This window comes from Gopherus flavomarginatus, chromosome 8 (genome assembly GCF_025201925.1).
Source record: "Gopherus flavomarginatus isolate rGopFla2 chromosome 8, rGopFla2.mat.asm, whole genome shotgun sequence".
In the NCBI taxonomy this organism is placed as follows: domain Eukaryota; kingdom Metazoa; phylum Chordata; order Testudines; family Testudinidae; genus Gopherus; species Gopherus flavomarginatus.
In genome coordinates this window covers 69,074,367-69,094,009 of record NC_066624.1, presented here as the reverse complement: position 1 = coordinate 69,094,009, position 19,643 = coordinate 69,074,367, and the positions used below count along the sequence as shown (strand labels likewise).

General features: G+C 41.3%; 1 protein-coding gene across 1 annotated transcript in view; it reads right to left on the bottom strand.

The window, feature by feature from the left end:
• The window catches only part of YEATS2 (YEATS domain containing 2), a 56,956-nt gene that overhangs the window by 5,968 nt on the left and 31,345 nt on the right, over positions 1-19,643 (bottom strand). Inside the window, exons 14-25 of the mRNA XM_050963710.1 lie at positions 19,447-19,605; positions 18,543-18,716; positions 14,723-14,921; positions 11,926-12,060; positions 11,562-11,660; positions 10,489-10,600; positions 8,963-9,036; positions 7,530-7,609; positions 6,247-6,448; positions 1,816-2,042; positions 1,007-1,081; positions 129-202 (exon numbers count right to left, since the gene is read on the bottom strand). Of these exons, the coding sequence (XP_050819667.1) occupies positions 129-202; positions 1,007-1,081; positions 1,816-2,042; positions 6,247-6,448; positions 7,530-7,609; positions 8,963-9,036; positions 10,489-10,600; positions 11,562-11,660; positions 11,926-12,060; positions 14,723-14,921; positions 18,543-18,716; positions 19,447-19,605 (1,610 nt within the window). The remainder of the gene's footprint in view (positions 1-128; positions 203-1,006; positions 1,082-1,815; positions 2,043-6,246; positions 6,449-7,529; positions 7,610-8,962; positions 9,037-10,488; positions 10,601-11,561; positions 11,661-11,925; positions 12,061-14,722; positions 14,922-18,542; positions 18,717-19,446; positions 19,606-19,643) is intronic.

The following is a 19,643-nucleotide window of genomic DNA, read 5'->3' as shown; positions in this document are numbered from 1 at the left end:
CTGTGATTCTATACACCGAGGGTTCATTGCTTACACAGTTTGAACCTTGTGATGTTTTAATAATTTCTTAAAGCAGGTAAAACTTTTGTGTAAATAACAAATGATAAAAGGGAGGTCGGTCACTGTACCTGTTCTGAGGAGCGGTCTGGTACCCAACAGCCAGGGCTTGCCTTAGGATATCATTAACAAGTTGTTCAGTGGCCTAAGACAAAGGCAGTGTTAGGGGATGACGTGAAAAGATTAGGCAATGGATTTTATTTTTATCTGACTTCAATTTCATAAATAAGCAGCAGCTCGGTCAAAAAAGTTTGTTTTTCATTTTTTTTAAACTCCAGAATCAGTTAGCTTTTATAAAACTGATCAGCCAATAGACTATAAACTCTACCAACAACCTGAAAAAGATTCTGTTGTCCTAAGACCAGCAAAGCCCTCTTAAAAGTGATTTGTATGAGTCCTAAATATAACACCACTAGGACTCCCCAGTTTCAAGTTGTTAAAGGGCACTGGTGATCAATAGTATATTCTTTGCTTTATCCGAAGTTGCAAATGACAGATACTGGTATCACACTCTTGTATGAAGAACTACCACTAATTTCAGGTATCCAGCAGCCTAACATTCAGATGTCCTAACACTGCAGCCAAAAAGGGGACAACAATACTTGGGGAAAAAATATTTAGCTCTTTTCACACACTAATTAATCTTCAACATCTCTATAGGGTAGGCAGGTAGGTCTCTCTCTCTCTCTCTCTCTTTTTTTTTTTAAACAGACTGGGAAACTCAAAGTGACATATTCAATGTTACAGAGTGATTCAGTATCAGAATAGAGGATTAGAGTTTAGGTGTTTCTAGATTATAGTACTGTCTCCAGCCCACCAGACCATAGTTAGGAGGTTTTAAACACATGCAACACTTGATTCTGTGCAAGTCTTCTGCACTGATCATTATTCTGTATTACTGGGTCTAGTACAATTACAGAAATGTAACCGCTGTCGGATAATAGCTTACCTTTAAAACCATATCTTCTATTACTGATGCATAAATGTTCTTGTGCAGCTCAACAGGCTGAAAAGAAATCCCTATCTATAAAATAGGAGAGAGGGAGAGAGAATTTTTAATCTGATAGATTACTACATCAAATAAAATAACCAATAACAGATAATGTTTTGTTATGGATGACATGACAGTGAACAATACTTCAGGAATAACCAGTTACAATGAAAAACAAGCACTGTAAAATTTTAGTACAATATAATTTCAGGGCTTAGATTTGAAAGAATATCCAGTGCAAGTGAAATCCGATCATACAAATGGCTGTGGGAACATATCTAAAAACACAGAAAAAGTAAAATCAATTTTGATTTGGGGGCACTCTGGGGAGCAAAAGCCCCTCTGCCATTTGTTAAATTTGTACCTATGTTTACTTGACTAGTTTCATGTTCTGCTCCCTCGGCTGTGAAGACTGAATCTGTATTAAATAGTTTTGTTTCAGCCCCTAACATCCTGCCTTTTGTGCTGGCCGTGGCTTGCACGTGGTATGCATATGTAGTTCTGCTCAGATACTGGCAAGAAGGAAAAGTTTTACCCTCTTCCCCCTCTGGCAGATGGGACTGGAAGGAGAAAAGCTCTCTTTTCTCCCCCGCTGCTACACAGAGGATCTCCCCTTTCCCCCAGTCTGCTACTATGAAGAAATACATTGCTTGCTGTTCATCAACTAAGCACCACAGGATCCACCTGGACAAAATACACTATTATAAATATAAGGTAATTACTAGCTCAGTAGCAGTTCATTAGCTTTGTGAATCATGTTTCACTACCTTCTGTGCCATGTCCCTCACAAATTCTGATGCAGGCAGGGAGGCCAAATAGAATTTCATCTCCTCTTGTTTCTCTTCCTGTTCCTTTTTAATGTTTATTTTCAGTGGCTCAGTAAAGCTGAGGATATCCACTTCCTCATCATTCTCTGGTTCTTGTTTCAGAAACTGCTGCAGCTCCTCCAGTTTTCGGCAGAGTTCTTCACCACTGGTGTAAGAAGATGGGCATTCTAAAAGAGAAGCATTCAGTCTTACTTAAGACATGATGAGAAGAGCACTTAAAAATGGATACATGCCCAAGGTCTAGTAAGAAATTCAGATAATTAAAGGGAACACATTGGTCCTCAACATTTAAGAACACAAGGCTGAAGAAAGAACAAATATTACCCAAGATTTTTCTCTTTAATGAGATCAAGTGCAAGTTTACAATACAAAGTGAATTCACTCACCAGTTCCTGCTAATCATGCCTCTTAAAGAGACTGCACTTTAAATATTACCAGACTAACGTGGATTTACTAGAAGTCTTCCAGCAGTTCTTTTGTAGAAAAGTCTGATAAACTAGCGGATACTGCCCTCACTGCTTTGAGAAATGGAAATGCCACACAGCTCTGAATACTAATCATGTTGCTGAATGTAATGATCTAATTAAATAAAGGTAAACAGAGGGGCAGATTCTCAATTGGTCTAAATGCACATCTCTCTATTTTCTCTGCATGAGAATCTAGCCACAGCCCTGCCGAAGAGGACAGTCATTTTTGCACCCTCTCATTACCATTCCTCTGAACTATCCAGTCCCCTTCCTACATATATTATTCCCCCTCAGAGCCAGTCATTAGTAACTGAAAAGGTTGCATAAATTTTTGACCTTTCCTTTTCTACTCATCAGATGCTTTCCAGCCCTACTCAACATTGCTCACAGCTCACTACTGCTTTGATTTTTGTCTGGAGAGATTGGAAGTCACGCACGGTTTCATAGCTGCCTCTCTCTCTTTGGTAAAATCCATATCTTCATTCCATTCTTTAATCCCACTGCCCTTCTACCTCTTAAAAGCCTGACACTTCCAGTAAACCCTCAGAAGCATCACAAACTTGTCATTTTGTTAACTGGAGAATATACGCATTTTCTGAAAGCAATTAGATGTCCAAACTGAACTCAATTCATAACTACATGTGCAACTGACACAAAAAAGCCCCATCATAGGATTGTGGTAAGAAAAACCCTATTTTCCAGCTCAAGCACAACACGTTTCTCTCCATGAGCACAAATTTTACAAAACATCAAGTTGTAGCTGCCAAAGCTGGCTCAACCGTGACCTGCTTCAGAGTGAGGAACAGAACAGTACAATCTTGCTCTTTTATTAGCTCCATGAACATCACTGATGAATAAGGTACGTTTTAGTCACAGGTATTTTCAGTAAAAGTCATGGACAGGTCACAAGCAGTAAACAAAAAATCATGGCCCATGACCTATCCATGACTTGTACTATATACTCCTAACTAAACCTTGGGCCGGGGGGCCGCGGGTACTCTGGCAGGGGCAGCGCAGGTGCTGGAGTTGGTGGCCCAGGACCCCCACCAGTGCTGAGGGGGAGGGTTGGCAGGGCTGGCAGTCTCCCTACGCAGCTCCGCGTGTCCAGCAGCTCCTAGGGAGAGGGAAGGCTGGAGGTCTCCGTGCACTGCCCCTGTCACGAACTCTGACTCTGCAGCTCACATTGGCTTCAGTTCCTGGCCAATGGGAAGTGCAGCCAATGGGAACTGCGGGGGTGGTGCCTTTGGGTGGGACAGTGTGCAGAGCCCCCTGACCCCTCCTCCTAGGAGCTGCAGGGACATGCTGACCATTTCCAGGGAGCCCCTTCCTCCCTGAGGTAGATGCCACCCCAACCGCCTACCCCAGCCCTGAGCCCCCTCCTATACCCAAACTGCCCCAGCAGCGGCTGGCACCAGCGCTGCCTGATCTGCTCAGGCAGCTTCGGAGCCAGCTGCAGCGCCCGATGCAGAAATCACAGAAAGTCATGGAATCTGTGACCTCTGTGACACACACATAGCCTTACTGATGAGTGAAGACAGGAGACACAGTGCAAGCATTTACGTGACTAAGATGGGCAGTGGTGGTTAAATTGTGGGACGGCCATGGAGAGATGTTCTGTGGTAAACTATAAATACTGTATGCTGACCTGGTTATTGGGATGTTTACTGTACGAATATGTTGATTTAGCTGAACAGCAGGCAGTAAGGAAAAACAAGCAGGATGGGAAGAAGAACTGTTCAAGATACATCCGCCAAGCTGCAAAGGCTTGAGGACTATCACAGGAACAATGGCAGAGCCAGTCTCCGAGGCAGGCAGAGTCAATTATTTTTTGTCAAGATCCAAATTTCTTAGTCAAGATATTGTCAAGGTCCAGACTCTACAGAAATATTTTTCACACCACAATAATAATAAAAGTAAGAGCAAGGAAATAAAAAGATTTTGTGATCCATTCAAAAGCATCTGTCGGTCCAGACTGGGCCCACGGTTCGCCAATTGACTACCCCTATTCTGACAAGTGTCCCAACCTCCTGCTGATCCTACCAAACTGGTTTTGATAAGTACAACCAAAGCCTGGGAGCTGACAAGAGCAAAGGAACTGTGGCTGGATTAAAAGGGACTCACTTTCAATAGAAGAGACAGCTGCTGGGGAGTTGTTTTGGGGGATCAGACTGACATGCAGGCTCTGTGGGGGTGTCTGAAGAAGTTAGGCCTGCCCAAGCTACTGGGATGGTAACACGTGGACTCTGAACACTCTCTAATGCTTCGTCCTAGTGTTAAAATAAACAATACGCTGGTTTTGAGAAGGCTGTCCTGGTCACCGTATACCACTAGTCACAGACTCCCAAAGGGAAGAACCATGGTGTCTGATCCCAGTTGGACCTGCACGACAAGCATAGCTGACACACACTGTACCCCAGGGCCTGGGGTTGAGAGTGAGAGAACTGCAGAATTCCATGATAGAGAGGTAAAGGCCTGAGGCCTGACACTGCAGGGGCTGTGCTTGGAGTCCATGAAAAGGACAGATGTGCACTTACTCCTGTGCCCATGACAGCTGGTATTTTATCTTCACAAGTGGCATTTGTGGTGTAAAATCCAAGCAGTTAAGTCCCACTAGGGGGCCGTCCTGTGGTTATGGACAGCCTGGTGGCAGAGAGGTGGAAGGCTGATTTCTGTGCAGGTGTAAGCAGTTCCTCTCCCCGAGGCATCTCCTGAGTTAGGCCAGTTTCATACTCTCACCCTAGGTTTATTTTCCAGCAGCAGAACAGCCTCCCATGCTCTGAACAAATCTCCTCTCAAAGACACAGAGTCTAATTATGCAAATTAAAACCCTCCATGGAGTTTCTTTAAACCAAGAGAGCTGGCTCTGATATGCGGAGCTTGCAGTCTGCTGAGGGAGAAGAGTATAAAGATTTATTAACACTCAATTTCACTATTTGTCTTGCCACCATTGGTTGCATCCTTGCTCTTAATGTCAAATAACAGTCTATTGTTTCACTAATTTTTGGACAGCTCCTTCTTCCCTGGCCCACTGTAACTGTGTCTCACTCACTCCATGTTGGAAAAGCATGCTCCATTCTGGAAGGCAGAACCAGTAAGGTCTAACATCCTCAGACTACTATCCCAGAATCATGCTGGCCAACAGGAAGTGATCAGAAAGCAAAGATAAATCTGAAGACCCTTCAGTCTCTACTCCCTTTATTCCACAAGCACATCACTTCTGTAACATGTCTGATCATGAATGAGGTTAGAGGTCTCAGCTGCACTTAGCCAGGCATACCCGATCCAGCACAATGCACTGCCAGGGGCGCAACCCAGGATCAGTCTTTTCACAGATCAATACAATTGTAAGATCAGAATGGGGAGGAATCAGCTTTAGGAGAGGGATTGTTTGAAAATGTTACAAAGGAGCAGCATGGAAAAGAGTAGTATGAAATTCAAAAAAAGGAAATTTTGCTCAGTTGTAGGGAGAAGATTCCTGACAGTGAAATGTGTTCAGCTGTGGAATATTATCCACAATGCAGCGATGGACAGCCCCAGCATTCCCCCACGTTGTCTTAGACTGTAAACTCCTTGGGGGTAGGGACTGTCTTTCACTTTGTGCTGGTACAGGATCTAGTTCAATGGAATCCTGACATTGGCTGGGGCCTCTCCATGCTATTGTAATGTCAACAACTAGGCTGCACAAAGCATTGAAAACAAACAGTAAGGAACAATGTGGTTGGTAGGAGGAACGGGTAGATGTACTATTAGGCCTTTCTGATCTCTAATTTCTGCAATTCCAACAGAGTGAAAATAGCTTCAAGAATGTACTGGAGACTAAAGTGGGAGAGAGATGGGGGTTGTTTAACAGGCAACGTCTTTTAGGGGTAAGGGGCACTGGAGCTGGCCTCCCTTAAATGCTCACCTGGCTCACTGTCTATTTGAGTCAGGACATCTTCTATTGAATCTTCCTCGTTCCTTAGGGCTTCAGGGTCAGGCGGAGTGTAGCCGTGGCATCGACACCAATGTACCACATGCTTGGTTTTCAGGGGGCTGATGTTGTGAAATCTGGGATGCTTCTCTATGATTTCTTGTAGGATTTTTCTCACAGTCATTGCTCGCTGCCACTGTGGGAAATCAAAGTGAGAGCTTTGTTTAGCTGAGGTGTTTTATGTTTGAGTTCCAGGAGACCAAAACACGGCCAAGTGCAGTAATGCAGGGTCCTAAGAACATGGAGACTGCAACTACACCAGGTACTTCCTCAGAAAGCAGCACGACCTGGAAGAATGAGCATGGATTGGTGGTCCTGATTCTAAGTCATTCTGTAGCCTTGGACAGGTAATTTAAACTCTGCTTCTGTTTCCACCATCTGTGTCAAACTAAAAGATCTCTACTTCACAGAGGATAAGTTAGGTACATAGTCAACATAATCACACTTCTGTCTGAACTTCAGCTTTCTATTGTTATAAGCAACAGCTATGATTACAGTAACTGAAAGCTATTAGAGGGAAATATGTATCTCTACTGTTTTGCAGCTTGTTTAATTTTGTGCACCAGAACCGAACTGCATCTAGTCAGCCTCAGTGTTTCCTATACAGGTCCTTCACAAAGCAACAAGGGAGAAAAATTATGGAAAATTAAGGAAAATGCAACTGCAACACCATAAAAATAGCTCCAAAAGAATTATACAAAATATTTCTCCACAATGAAATAAGAATCTAGTTCAATAATGGCTCCGCCTGAGGCCAGATCTCACTCAGTCCTTCCACAAAAAGAGTGAACACGACACAGAGCAATTATAATAGAAAGGCAAATGCGGGGATAGGGAACATAGTGAAAATATATTGGGGGAAATTAGAGACAATATTATGCCACACAATGATGGCATATGGAACAATGTGTAAGAAGGAGAATATGCAAACACTGTACAGCCCAGCAATTTAAAGATATTCCAAAAAGATTTTAAGTTGAAGCAACTGAAAATTGAACTTTAAGGTTATTTAAATTTAATTTATTCTGCAACAGTAAATTGGGGTACTACATGGAAAGAAGCCAGTGCATATTACTGTGAAACATGCCTTCATTTCTAATATATCAGAGTGCTTTTTGTCATAGCTGAGAACTTTGGAGTGGCTCCAGGTTTCACCATGCTGAAGTTTCCCCAGTTTTAATCATCAGTGCTCATCAAACATGTAAAGAACGGATTACCTCAGCTGCTCTTCGTTTTCCAATATTCCAGCTGTAGTACTGTTCCACTGAACTGGCACGGAAAGAACTGACATCTTCACCTAAAGAGCACACAGCCAAAAAAACTGGAGTTAAATTTTAATAACTATAAAATCTTTGCTGCTGGCAATTTCTGAAAACTTCAAATAGGTTTTTGTTGGATACACTGTGTTTGGTGGGGAGAATGGGAAAAATGGGTTCTCTGTGTGCAGTCCCCACAGCATAAAGAATTCTATTCTCTTACAAAGAGTGTGTGCATTTCCTGTGCGCAGCACATACGTTCTTATTTGTACAATCACTCTCTCTCTTTGTCAAGGTATCACATGTGTCAGCCTAACAACCATGTTTTAAATTCCCAAAAGACAAAACATGACTGAAGAAGTTCAGTAGCGCTTTGCTATTGTCAAAAGTACCAGTAATTTCCTTCTGAAAACACTTATTTGGCTAACAATTAGAAATATAAACATTAAATAGAAAATGAAACAAAGCAAAGGACATCTCAAGAAGTTTTCACCGGCACAAATTTAGGAGGAGGGAATTAACGCCCAATCAGCAGATCCGTGAGTGTTATATAGGACTCCTAAAATAAGAAGCACTGAAAGCTTTACTGCACAACCCACTACCTCCATTTTGCTCATGTTACTGATTTTATTCAGTCTGTCCTAACCAGTTTCCAGCAGCTTCTCCTCACTGAAGTATATTCGTTACTAGGGAAACATCAGTAGCAGTATGTTTCCCAACCATATATATGGGTGGTATGTGGGTGTGCAATTAAAAAGGATCTTTTCCTAACCAATGACAGATGAAAACAGACTGATGGTTGCCTAAAAGCTGCCATCGCTGGTTAGATGAGTACCAATATTCTAGTGCAAACTACCCTATCTCTCTCATACACACAAGACAATGAATGTTAGGGCTTGTCTATACTTATGGCTTGATTGGCAGTGCTGCGATCGATGAAGTGGTGTCGATTTAGTGGGGCAGGTGAAGACTCACTAAGTTGAGGACAGAGCGCTCTCTCGTTGACTCCTGTACTCCAACTCCCCGAGAAGCGTAAGGGAAGTCAGGGAGAGCGCATCTCCCATTGACACAACACGGTGTTGACACCGCAGTAAGTTGACCTGAGTTACGTTTACTTCAGTCACGTAATTTACAAAACTGGAGTAGCATAACTTAGGTTGATTTACAGCTGTAGTTTAGACTGGCCCTCAGTAACTGCCAACAGCAACCCATCTTGTTGGCAGGACTTGGCTGATTTAGATTCCTAAGTATTTTGCTACCAACAAACCCCGAAAGGAAGCTTTCTGGGACATGGGTTTCACTTCATTCTGTTTTGTGTAATTTTCCCAGCTGCAGAGTGCCATGCATATCTTTGGTGCTATCAGAATAACAAACTGTTTTCACACAGATCTTACTTTTCTCAGCAATTAATGGCACTTTCTTCACTATCGCTGTTAAAAGTTGCTGGACATTCTCCAAATGTTCTATGCTGCAAAGAAAGATCACAGTGAAGAGTAATTACTTTTTAGAAGAGATAAATCAGATCTACAGGATTCTAACATCCTTATCAATTTAAAAAAAAAGTCCCACTGAAATCAACAAATGGCGTCTCAATGTGGGCATAAAGTTCCACCCACCAGGATCAGGACTCAAACAGGTCATTGTGTCTTTTTGGTTTGCATCCTGCCGGGATGGAATCTCAGGAGCTGGCCTGGTAGTAATGCCTAAGCAATGTCTACTAACAGTACAGGAGCTGTATGACACCATTGCTTCAAATATGTCTGATAGCAAGATGCTATTTCTGTAAGTTCTCACAGCAGGAATGTGCTAACAGTATTGCAAGATTTATACTTTATAAAACTCCTCGATGCTGCTGGTCCTAGTATCCCTCTTCTACACTGCTTTATTACAATGAAAGACAAGGGACATCAGGCACATGATGATCAACACTAGGATGTGAGGTACAAACTTAACCAGTAAAATTAAAAACAAAAAAACTCCCAAAACCCCAAACACCTTTCCCTAGTATTTCCTTGAAGTTATTTAAGACCAACTGGTGAAATTCAAAGAGCATATTGGCTTCTGACTGATTTATATATAGGCATCCCTATAGAAGTCTCCACCAGAGTAAGAGTGTACTATGACATTTTAAAAAATGGTAACAGGAAAATGTAAGTTATTGACAGGATTGTGAGCAGAGGAGATATCTCCTACATTCAGGGATTTCTACAGAAAGTTATTTTGCTGGTAAAGCTCTGGGTGAAGAACTTCCAAAAAGCACTCGTGATGGCATCACAAAGAAGTGTTCAGATTCTTCCACAATGTCAGAAGTGTAAATGCTGTTAAGACACAAGGGATCAGGTACCACATCCTCAGGCCCTCTCCCAAGTTAGAATGTGGAAAGATCTCTTGACAATTACAGCCATATGTGAGTAATAACATTCATAACCAGACAAACATACAGAGAGGTAACACACATGCACAGAGTTTACAAAAGAAAAAGAAGTTGAGGGAGGATCAAATTTTCCCTTCCCCAATTATTTTCAGCTGTATTTCAAGGACCATAGCCCGGCACTGATCAGAACACGCAACTGCAGTGGGAATTATGAGTGAATAGATGATATAAGATTCAAATGTTTAGCAAATCCCCAGAATGATTAAGCACCATTAAACAACTTCATCTTTAGCTGTTCCGAGTACAAGCCCATTCACAAAATCAGTATTTTAATACTACATCCTGCAGATATGGATGTAACTGAGGTCTGAAAATGAATGTCAACCAACAGACTATCTAGATTATAGTATTCTACAGAATGTATCAGTGTCTGTCAGATTTTAATCACTCGATTCCTCAGCCAGTGTTCTGATATTGTTGTGTACTGTCCTACAACCTGCCCCAAAACTAAACTACATAGCTCTTTAGACAAGACAGAACAATTACTTGATAATGTAATTTCCGAGTTCTGAGCTCTCTTCTGTTTTTACTGCTGCTTGACCATCTTGGGAGACCAGAGAGTTGCAGTTCTGTCCCGCTGAATCAGGCTCCATCTTAACTTCAGAGAAACACAGAACAAATTTTTAAAATGACAGACTTGTTGATAGTCAGCTGGGGAAACTGATAAAACTCAGCAGAGTGCAGTAAAACTAGTGCTATGCATTTGATCAGACTGGCTCTATTTGGGAGCAGGCGGGAGGGGGGAAAGAATGATTAAAACTGCCTGAAATACCCACATCCACATTCCAAAGACCAGTACTAAACAGGGAATAAAGTCAACCTGTGCGTGTGTGGATGAGCTCTCCCCGCACGTCTGGCAATGCAACCCCACCTTGATTGTGTATTCTACACTTTCAGCACAATCCAACCCTGCCCTGCTGGCAATTCATCATTCATCCAGTGGAGGGAGAACCACTGAAATAACTTCACTCCATACCCAAAAACACTTAGTTGTCTTCTTGTAAGAAATATTCATGTCTGGAGCATCAGGTGCTTGTGGGTTTTGTGGAGGATGATCCAATTTCAATTGAATTGCTTGCAGCTGTCAATTGCAAGGCCTGGGATCACACAGCCATTGACATTTAGTGCTGCTGCAAAGCACTGCCCAATGATCCCAACACTGAATTACCATTCTTAGGGCAGCGCTCATACTTTGATTAACACACACTGCTATGAATAGTGTAGCACTGCATACGTTTCCACAGTGGTGGGTTGGCACCATGCAAGTTTTACTACCTATGGGAACCTTCCAAAGTATCCTCCTTTAAGTTTTTTTATGCTCTTCTGTACATGTCTGTCCCATGGACTACGCTGTGGGCATAGCGTCTTTGTTCACTTTTCCAACCCCCAGATTCTATTCCTGTAACAACTTAATTGATGGACACAGTAGAAAACAGAACCAAACACAATGGGATCTATTAACAGGGTCAGAACACTTCCATATGGCAGCCATGTTCATTCATGCACAATTGGTTTCTTTGAGAGTGCTACTGACAAGTGATAAATTCATTTTTTTTTACCTTTAGTGACAGATGCTGTGGAGGAGATGGGTACAACTGTACTGGCTGAAGTTACAGCAGTCGCAGCAGACACTTTGCTGGTAGACAGCGACTGTATCACTGAAAGACAACAGGAAAAAAAAAAAAGATTTGTTGCATACTTCTAAATACTCTTCCCAGTTAGTGCGTCACCCTTTTTTTTGGACGGATAGTTTTATTAACCCTCGATAGCAAGTTATATTGTATGTGCAACATGAGAGCTTGGGAACAACTGAAACCCACTACATGCTTTCTTCTTGGGTATTTATAAACATTGTATTGTTGTATGGCAAGAATGGCTGCGCTCTTTGCTACGTCAAACACCATCTAATGCCGCTGCATTTACCTTTGTTCACAGGCATCAGTATAGTCTGAACACCTCCAGGTGCTGTATTTACGCTGAGCTGTTTGATCTGGCTAGGTACCGTCAGCACAGCCTGCTGGGGACTACTAGACTGGTTTGAGTGGATCTTTAACAATCCTAAAAGAAGGGGGAAAGAGACACATTAGATAATGCTTAGTTCAGTCTATCCCCTACTATTTCTCTCCCTTTCTGCACAAAATAAGGTGATATAAGCTAAGCTTTGCTATCCTTTTAGCAAGCCCATGCTCACACTGAATTGTTAAACAAGTTTTTTGTTGAGTTGGATGGCTGCCAACACACTGACACATTATACAACTATATTGCACAGGGCTTTGATATTTGTGAGGTAAGATTTAGAAAGAATACAGTAATCTTAAACAGAGACTGAGGTGTTGTGTTAATACTTAGAGTTTTAAAAGAACACGGCCAGATACTCAAAACAAAGGACTCTTGTCAGAATAAGACAAAAAAGTCTTGACTTACACGTTTCCTGAACTTATCCTTAGGGATCTGATAAATGTAACCTGTAAATGAAGTAAACTAGATTCTACCAATATAGCTCCTATTACAGTAGACCTGAGCACATCAGAGTGCTGGAAAGGTATAACAAGTGGGGTTCCGCAGGGGTCTGTTTTGGGACAGGCTCTGTTCAATATCTTCATCAACGATTTAGATGTTGGCATAGAAAGTACGCTTATTAAGTTTGCAGACGATACCAAACTGGGAGGGATTGCAACTGCTTTGGAGGACAGGGTCAAAATTCAAAATGATCTGGACAAATTGGAGAAATGGTCTGAGGTAAACAGGATGAAATTCAATAAAGATAAATGCAAAGTGCTCCACTTAGGAAGGAACAATCAGTTTCACACATACAGAATGGGAAGAGACTGTCTAGGAAGGAGTATGGCAGAAAGAGATCTAGGGGTCATAGTAGACCACAAGCTTAATATGAGTCAACAGTGTGATACTGTTGCAAAAAAAGCAAACGTGATTCTGGGATGCATTAACAGGTGTGTTGTAAACAAGACACGAGAAGTCATTCTTCCGCTTTACTCTGCGCTGGTTAGGCCTCAACTGGAGTATTGTGTCCAGTTCTGGGCACCGCATTTCAAGAAAGATGTGGAGAAACTGGAGAGGGTCCAGAGAAGAGCAACATGAATGATTAAAGGTCTTGAGAACATGACCAATGAAGGAAGGCTGAAGGAATTGGGTTTGTTTAGTTTGGAAAAGAGAAGACCGAGAGGGAACATGATAGCAGTTTTCAGGTATCTAAAAGGGTGTCATCAGGAGGAGGGAGAAAACTTGTTCACCTTAGCCTCCAATGATAGAACAAGAAACAATGGGCTTAAACTGCAGCAAAGGAGATTTAGGTTGGACATTAGGAAAAAGTTCCTAACTGTCAGGGTAGTTAAACACTGGAATAGATTGCCTAGGGAAGTTGTGGAATCTCCATCTCTGGAGATATTTAAGAGTAGGTTAGATAAATGTCTATTAGGGATGGTCTAGACAGTGTTTGGTCCTGCCATGAGGGCAGGGGACTGGACTCGATGACCTCTCGAGGTCCCTTCCAGTCCTAGAGTCTATGAGAGTCTTCCTCAAAACATCCCTGTGCGGCAGGGGTGTGCTATTATCACCATTATATAGATGGGGAACTAAGACACAGAGAGACTATGTGACTTGCCCAGGGTCACGCAGGAAGTTTGTAGTGAATGGACCTGAACCTGGGTCTCCCTAAGCCCCTTAACAATAAATATTAACTGCCTTCAGAAGCAAAGCTAATAAAAGCATATAGCATATTTACAAGGGGGATTGATTTAAATTATCATTTTAATCATGATTTAAGTAAGCAAGCAGGAAACCTTGATTTAAATAATTCAATTCTTGTTTTTCATTTGAATTTTCCTGAAGAGAAGTCCATTCTCATTGGTTGGAATAATCATTAAAACATGTTGATTTGTAACTAAGTACAGCTTTTACATTAAAAAGTCGATATTTCTGTCTGCTAACCAGGAGAATACACTATATCAATACATGTTTATTTAAGCAATTCTCTAGCTTAGAACACATTTTTTAACATTAGAAAATGGTGAATGACTCCTTCCTTATTTACTAGATGACAGTTTTCTTTTTAATTAGGATTAGCGTCAAGCTGCATTTGGATGGTAATTGGAGTTCAACTAAGAATGCACAAAACTGTCAGTTTACATATTTTTTTAAATAAAATGAAACTATCTTAAATGTGCTGGGATGCATAAGAAAAAAATTGTCTCCTGAAATGTTTTGCATTTAGGACTAACTGAATTACTAAACCAAGGAAATACAAGCCGAAGGTAGTGAACTGATGGTCTGGCTACAAACTGTCCTATGTCTGCAGTATCAGTGTTCAAATCTCGTTAGTGTTTTCCCTTTGATACAACCATGTACTTGGACAAATGGGATGCACCTTTGTAAAAAGAAAGTAAACTTGGCATCCAAACTGAGATTCCTCACTAACCACTAAAGTCATTACTCTAACCAGAAACACTCAACATGCAAATGACCTAAGAAGTCAAATTTCAAATTGTTCTTTTTGCAACCTTCTTTCTGTTAATCAAAAAGTCATTTTACTAAGACAAGTTTTAGAAAATAGAGGAAATTGCTAAATCTACAGGTAATTTTCTGGTAAGTGCTCAAAAAGGCAAGTGCTCTGAATTCTACTGTTTACTGTACAAGGTATCTGAAGGAGTTATAGTCCAAGTCGAAATTTTAGTAACAAAAAGGCAGAAAGGAAGTTTATTACCTGATACAGCAGCTTTGCCAGAAACAGGGGTTGGCGTAGTCATCAAGGAAGCAACACTTACAACAGTAGAAGTAGCAGTTTTATTAGCTACTGATGAACTAGACTGCCCCTGGTTTATACAAATTTGGTGTTGCTGTCCTGATGTCTTTGCCACAGGACCCACAGTGGAAGATGAACTGGAACCTGCACCATCCACTTGCTGTATTAAAGGGAGAGACGTGACAGTGTCAAATTCCTTTTTATTTTACTGAGCATTTAAAACAATTTGTCATATTGCTAGAGAGGAGCATTTAAGATAAATAAAAGCAACTGCATATATACCTATCCACAAGCCTACTGTCTTTAGGTAACTATCATGCAAAGCAAAGCTCTTAAAAATATTTCCAAAACATATGCATTTCGGGTCAGTTTCCCTGCAACTGCCCTGGAGTTCTGAGCAGGAATGAAACAGACCATCCACATAAGAACTACTGTGCTGCTACTGGAACTTCACAAACAATGTTCTCAGGAACCAAGTCCGCTATTCACACAGGAGGTTTACTTCCTTGTTGAGATGAGTTAGCACAGCAAATAAGTTGACAAGAATCTTGAATATTTCACAGCTACTCAGAACTCTAGAGCAGTGGTTCTCAATTAGGCGTATGCGTACCTCTGGAGGTACACAGAGGTCATTCAGGGGTACATCAACTCATCTAGGTATTTGCACTAGGCACTAGCGAAGTCAGTACAAACTAGAATTTCATGCAGACAATGACTGTATATTGCTCTATACCAGTGTTTCTCAAGCTGGGGGTCATGATTTAATTATATGGTAAAAACGAGAAAGTCAGGCATTTTTCAGTAACAGTGTGGCTGTGACACTTGTTATTTTATTTCTGAGTTTGTGAGCTCGTAGTTTTTAAGCCCTCGTCCAGACTAACCCGCGGCATCGGCGGGTTAAAATCGATTGCTCGGGGATCGATATATCGCGTCTAGTCTGGACGCGGTGTATCGATCCCCGAGCGCGCTTACATCGATTCCGGAACTCCATCAATCCGAACGGAGTTCCGGAACCGACGCGGAGAGCCGCGGACATCGATGCCGCGCCGTCCAGACTGGTGAGTACCTCGATTTTAGAAATTCGACTTCAGCTACGTTATTCTCGTAGCTGAAGTTGCGTATCTAAAATCGATTTTAATTCCTAGTCTGGACGTGGCCTTAGTGAGGTGAAACTTGGGGTACACAAGACAAATCAGCCTCCTGAAAGTGGTACAGTCGTCTGGAAAGGTTGAGAACCACTGCTTTAGAGCTATCAGTAGAGAAAGGGAACACATTTTGTCAGTTACATCTTATAGCTGCCTCCACTGGCTCAAATGACAGATAATGGTTTTGTTAATGTTTTATCCACATCTTAGCAACAGTTCATGGTTCAGGCAGGTGACTCATTTAAAAAGGGACACTGGTAACTTAATTGTGGGTAAAGAAATTCAGATAGAAGTGTGATTTGTTCCTTTCGTGATCTTAGGGTTTTGTACTGCCACCATTCACCACAGTATCTGAGCATCTTCAGTGTAAAATAGACGGGCAACAGCACAGTCCTTAGCGGGACTTCATAGAGTCTCCGGCTCTTCTTCCTTTTGGAGACAAACTGTGGGTGGTGTTGTGAATGTGAGTCTAGCAAAGGTGGAAAGTGACACTTAAGATTATTATAACTGAAAGATTAGAGGAAAAACATATAGCTTTTTCTTTGTGCATTTGACAACACTTTGCCTATGGCCAGTTTCACTCCTTTGTGAAGTTAGTTTGCCTTGTTTGTGTGGATCTTTCACACGGCAAGACAGAAGAGAAAAATCCTTTTCAAAAATAGAAAATGAGATTCAAAACACACACACACACACACACACACAAAACTAAACTATAAAATGGCAGGGGACTCGGCTCAGGGGCAGGTGAGGAGTTACTACTCAACTTTTTTTTTTTTTTTTTAAACTGACTTGATTGCCAATTGATTGTGTCTCTTTCACTAAGCTTGCCAAATATCTCCCTATTCTTTCCCTGGCCAGAGTTATCACTGCCAATTTTTGCTTCAGATTTGATGTTACTGGGGTTCCACCTACTTGGCTATATCATGTAGTACACAATGGGAATGGGAGCGTAAGGGACGAGTGAATAGAAGGGTTAAAGTTTATTTTCCTGACAGGACCATATTAGGACAGGTTTAAGTGTCCTTCTTAGCACAAGTACTATAATTTCAGCAGGACTGAAAGAAGAATAAAAAAGATGTAGAGTAAAATTTTCAGAAGCACCTAAGTGATTTAGACAGCTAAGTCTCATTTTCAAAAATGACTCAGGCAGTCAGAAACTTGAGTCCCAAAGACTTTCAGTGAGATCTAGGCTCAGTCATTTTTTAAAATCGGACCTTAATGTTTTTGAAATTTTGACCAGCAGTGTTTACATTACATAAATTAGAATATAACTGGCAGTGGACCACACATACTTGAGAAAGTCCAGAGGGAACCCCAAAACGTTCGGCCATCTCTTTCCCAACACTTTTGGAATTTAAATGCCTTATTTCAGGCTCACTGTGCCACTATGGGATGCCTCTCTTGACAGGGCTGCATTGTTATCACTTTACTTAGGGACAAACAGAAGGGTCAAACTTCGAATGCTGCCAAATTCACAGGACCATAGACCTTGCAAGCTTTCCCCCTCAAGGACATCTGTTCACAACAGAGTAGAGACCAAAAAGCTCATAGCGAGTCAAGGATCTCAGAAGACCAATACTTAAGTCACAGCTTCTGTTTTTTTGTTGCCCTGTTGTATAGAGACCTTTAAGCACTTTGCAACTTCCTGTCTCTTCTCACCCACAGTCAGTATGTGTACTTGAAAGGAGAGTAATCCAAAGTCTGACCTTTTTCAGGGCATGCTGCAAGATCCTTCTTTTTGACAAACCCTTTCCATCATGACTGGATTTATTCTATATTTCAAAAATAGATACATTCAACCTATATATCCCTAGAACCCACAAAAGGAAGAGAGCAAAATCACTCCATATCAGTCTTTTGGGGACCTCACTATGCAGTTGTAATTTACCAGTGTGGTGCTCAAACACTACAATGATGGGTATTATAGAAAACCCCACAATAGAGAACAGATGATTAGCACTGGAACTCTCAAAGGAGAGGCAGTGCAAGTTTTAACAGAAGCTGGATTAGTTACAATGACTTCTGTCCATCTTTGCGCTGTTTTCTTCCTCTTTTGCTGCCACAGATAAAATGACAAAATATGCCCAAATGGCAAAAAATCCAATAGAAATTAGTTGAGTTTCCTGTAAAGCATAAAATTGGGCAAGGACACAAGCAGATGTCAGAAAACACAAGAGAGCTAATAACGTTAAATAAAAAAAGGTTACTGATGGAAAAAAACAGCAAAATTATTTCTTAAAGATTGTATTGTTTAGGAACTAAACATTACAGATCGTTATAGACACCTGCATCAGCAGCGATCTGAATGTAAAGTTTTTCATCTTTGCACCAACACAAAGTTGGTTAGGCATGTATGTCAGTGCACATGCGTCAACAAAACACCAAGTTTGTTTCTCTTCCCATTAGAGGTCATGAGCAACTGAACTAGGAGGAGTCCACATGCATAGCATACTCCATGCCAAATTCATGCTTTACTCATGCAAGCACACAGACAACAATAATTAGAGCAGAAGTGTCGCCAAACATCATGCTCGTCCCTTTCCTGTGCACATTTCTTGTATGTATGTATGTCTCCTGGACATTTTGCTTTGATTTATAGGTTCCTGTGACCATGTACTAACAATGCTGCTTCTCACCTGTGAAATTCCATTTGCAGGGAGGGACATGGCTGGGGTTGTGGCCGCAGTGATCATCCCTCCCGAAACTCTCAGCACGGTGGTGCCGGGTTTGGAGAGCTGTGAGGAAGCTGGCACCGATTTCAATGAACCATCTGATATTTTCATCAGTGACGTCTGTCCACCAGGAGCCGCCTTTGAAAGAGACTTCGGTTTAAAGGAAAGCATTCCAATGAAGTCATTTTTAAAACATCTGCTTTTTGGACCAGAGCAGCAAAAAATCAGAATATTTCTGAGGGAAGAAGAGGTTTTTGAAGCCAGATCACTAAGCTTAACTTTGAGATAATTGTTTATAAGCTGCTCATTTTCTATATTAGTATCTACTTTTTCAGAAGCGACCCAGTGATTATGGGTCTCTCAATTTTTGGGTCCCCGACGTGAGACACCTTAAAAGGATCTACTTTTCAGAGAGAACCTGAATTTATTTGCACCTGCAATTTAAGTTACTAAGAAGTTTCTGAGCAGGACTACAATGCAGGGACATGGGACATTTGCTAGACTCAACCTGTGGATCCAAATAAAACAAGGTGCAATGTTGTGTCCAATTATTTGTGCTATGCATATGCAGGGGTCACCGTCTGAAAACCTGGCATAACATTTCACATACAGTACAAGTATTGTTTCTGTTTGGTTTTTTTTTTTTTTTGAAAGGCTAAGCCTAAGGTTGGAGCTTTTTCTTCTAGTTAGATTATTTTTTTTTTTTATAACCAATCTGTTTCAGTGAAAATATGAAATAAATACAAAACCTGTTGCTTGCCTAACTAAATCCAAAGGACAGCTGAACTTTTTGTAAAAGTGGTTTCATTTGTTCCCCCCATCACAAGACAATACATATAGTTTGAACAACATGGTATTTGAAAGTTACCTGGGCAAATAAAGCAGTCTTCTGTCCAGTTATTACTTTTAATGCCTGCTGTCCTTGAGTGGAAGATGCTCCGGCTCCTACACTGCCCTGAACAACTGATGCTGGTGCCAATTGCTTTCCAGAATGCTGGGGAGATGGCTGACCAACTAAAAATGTGCCCTGGTCAAAAATAAAAGTTACCTAGGTTAGGCTCTCTG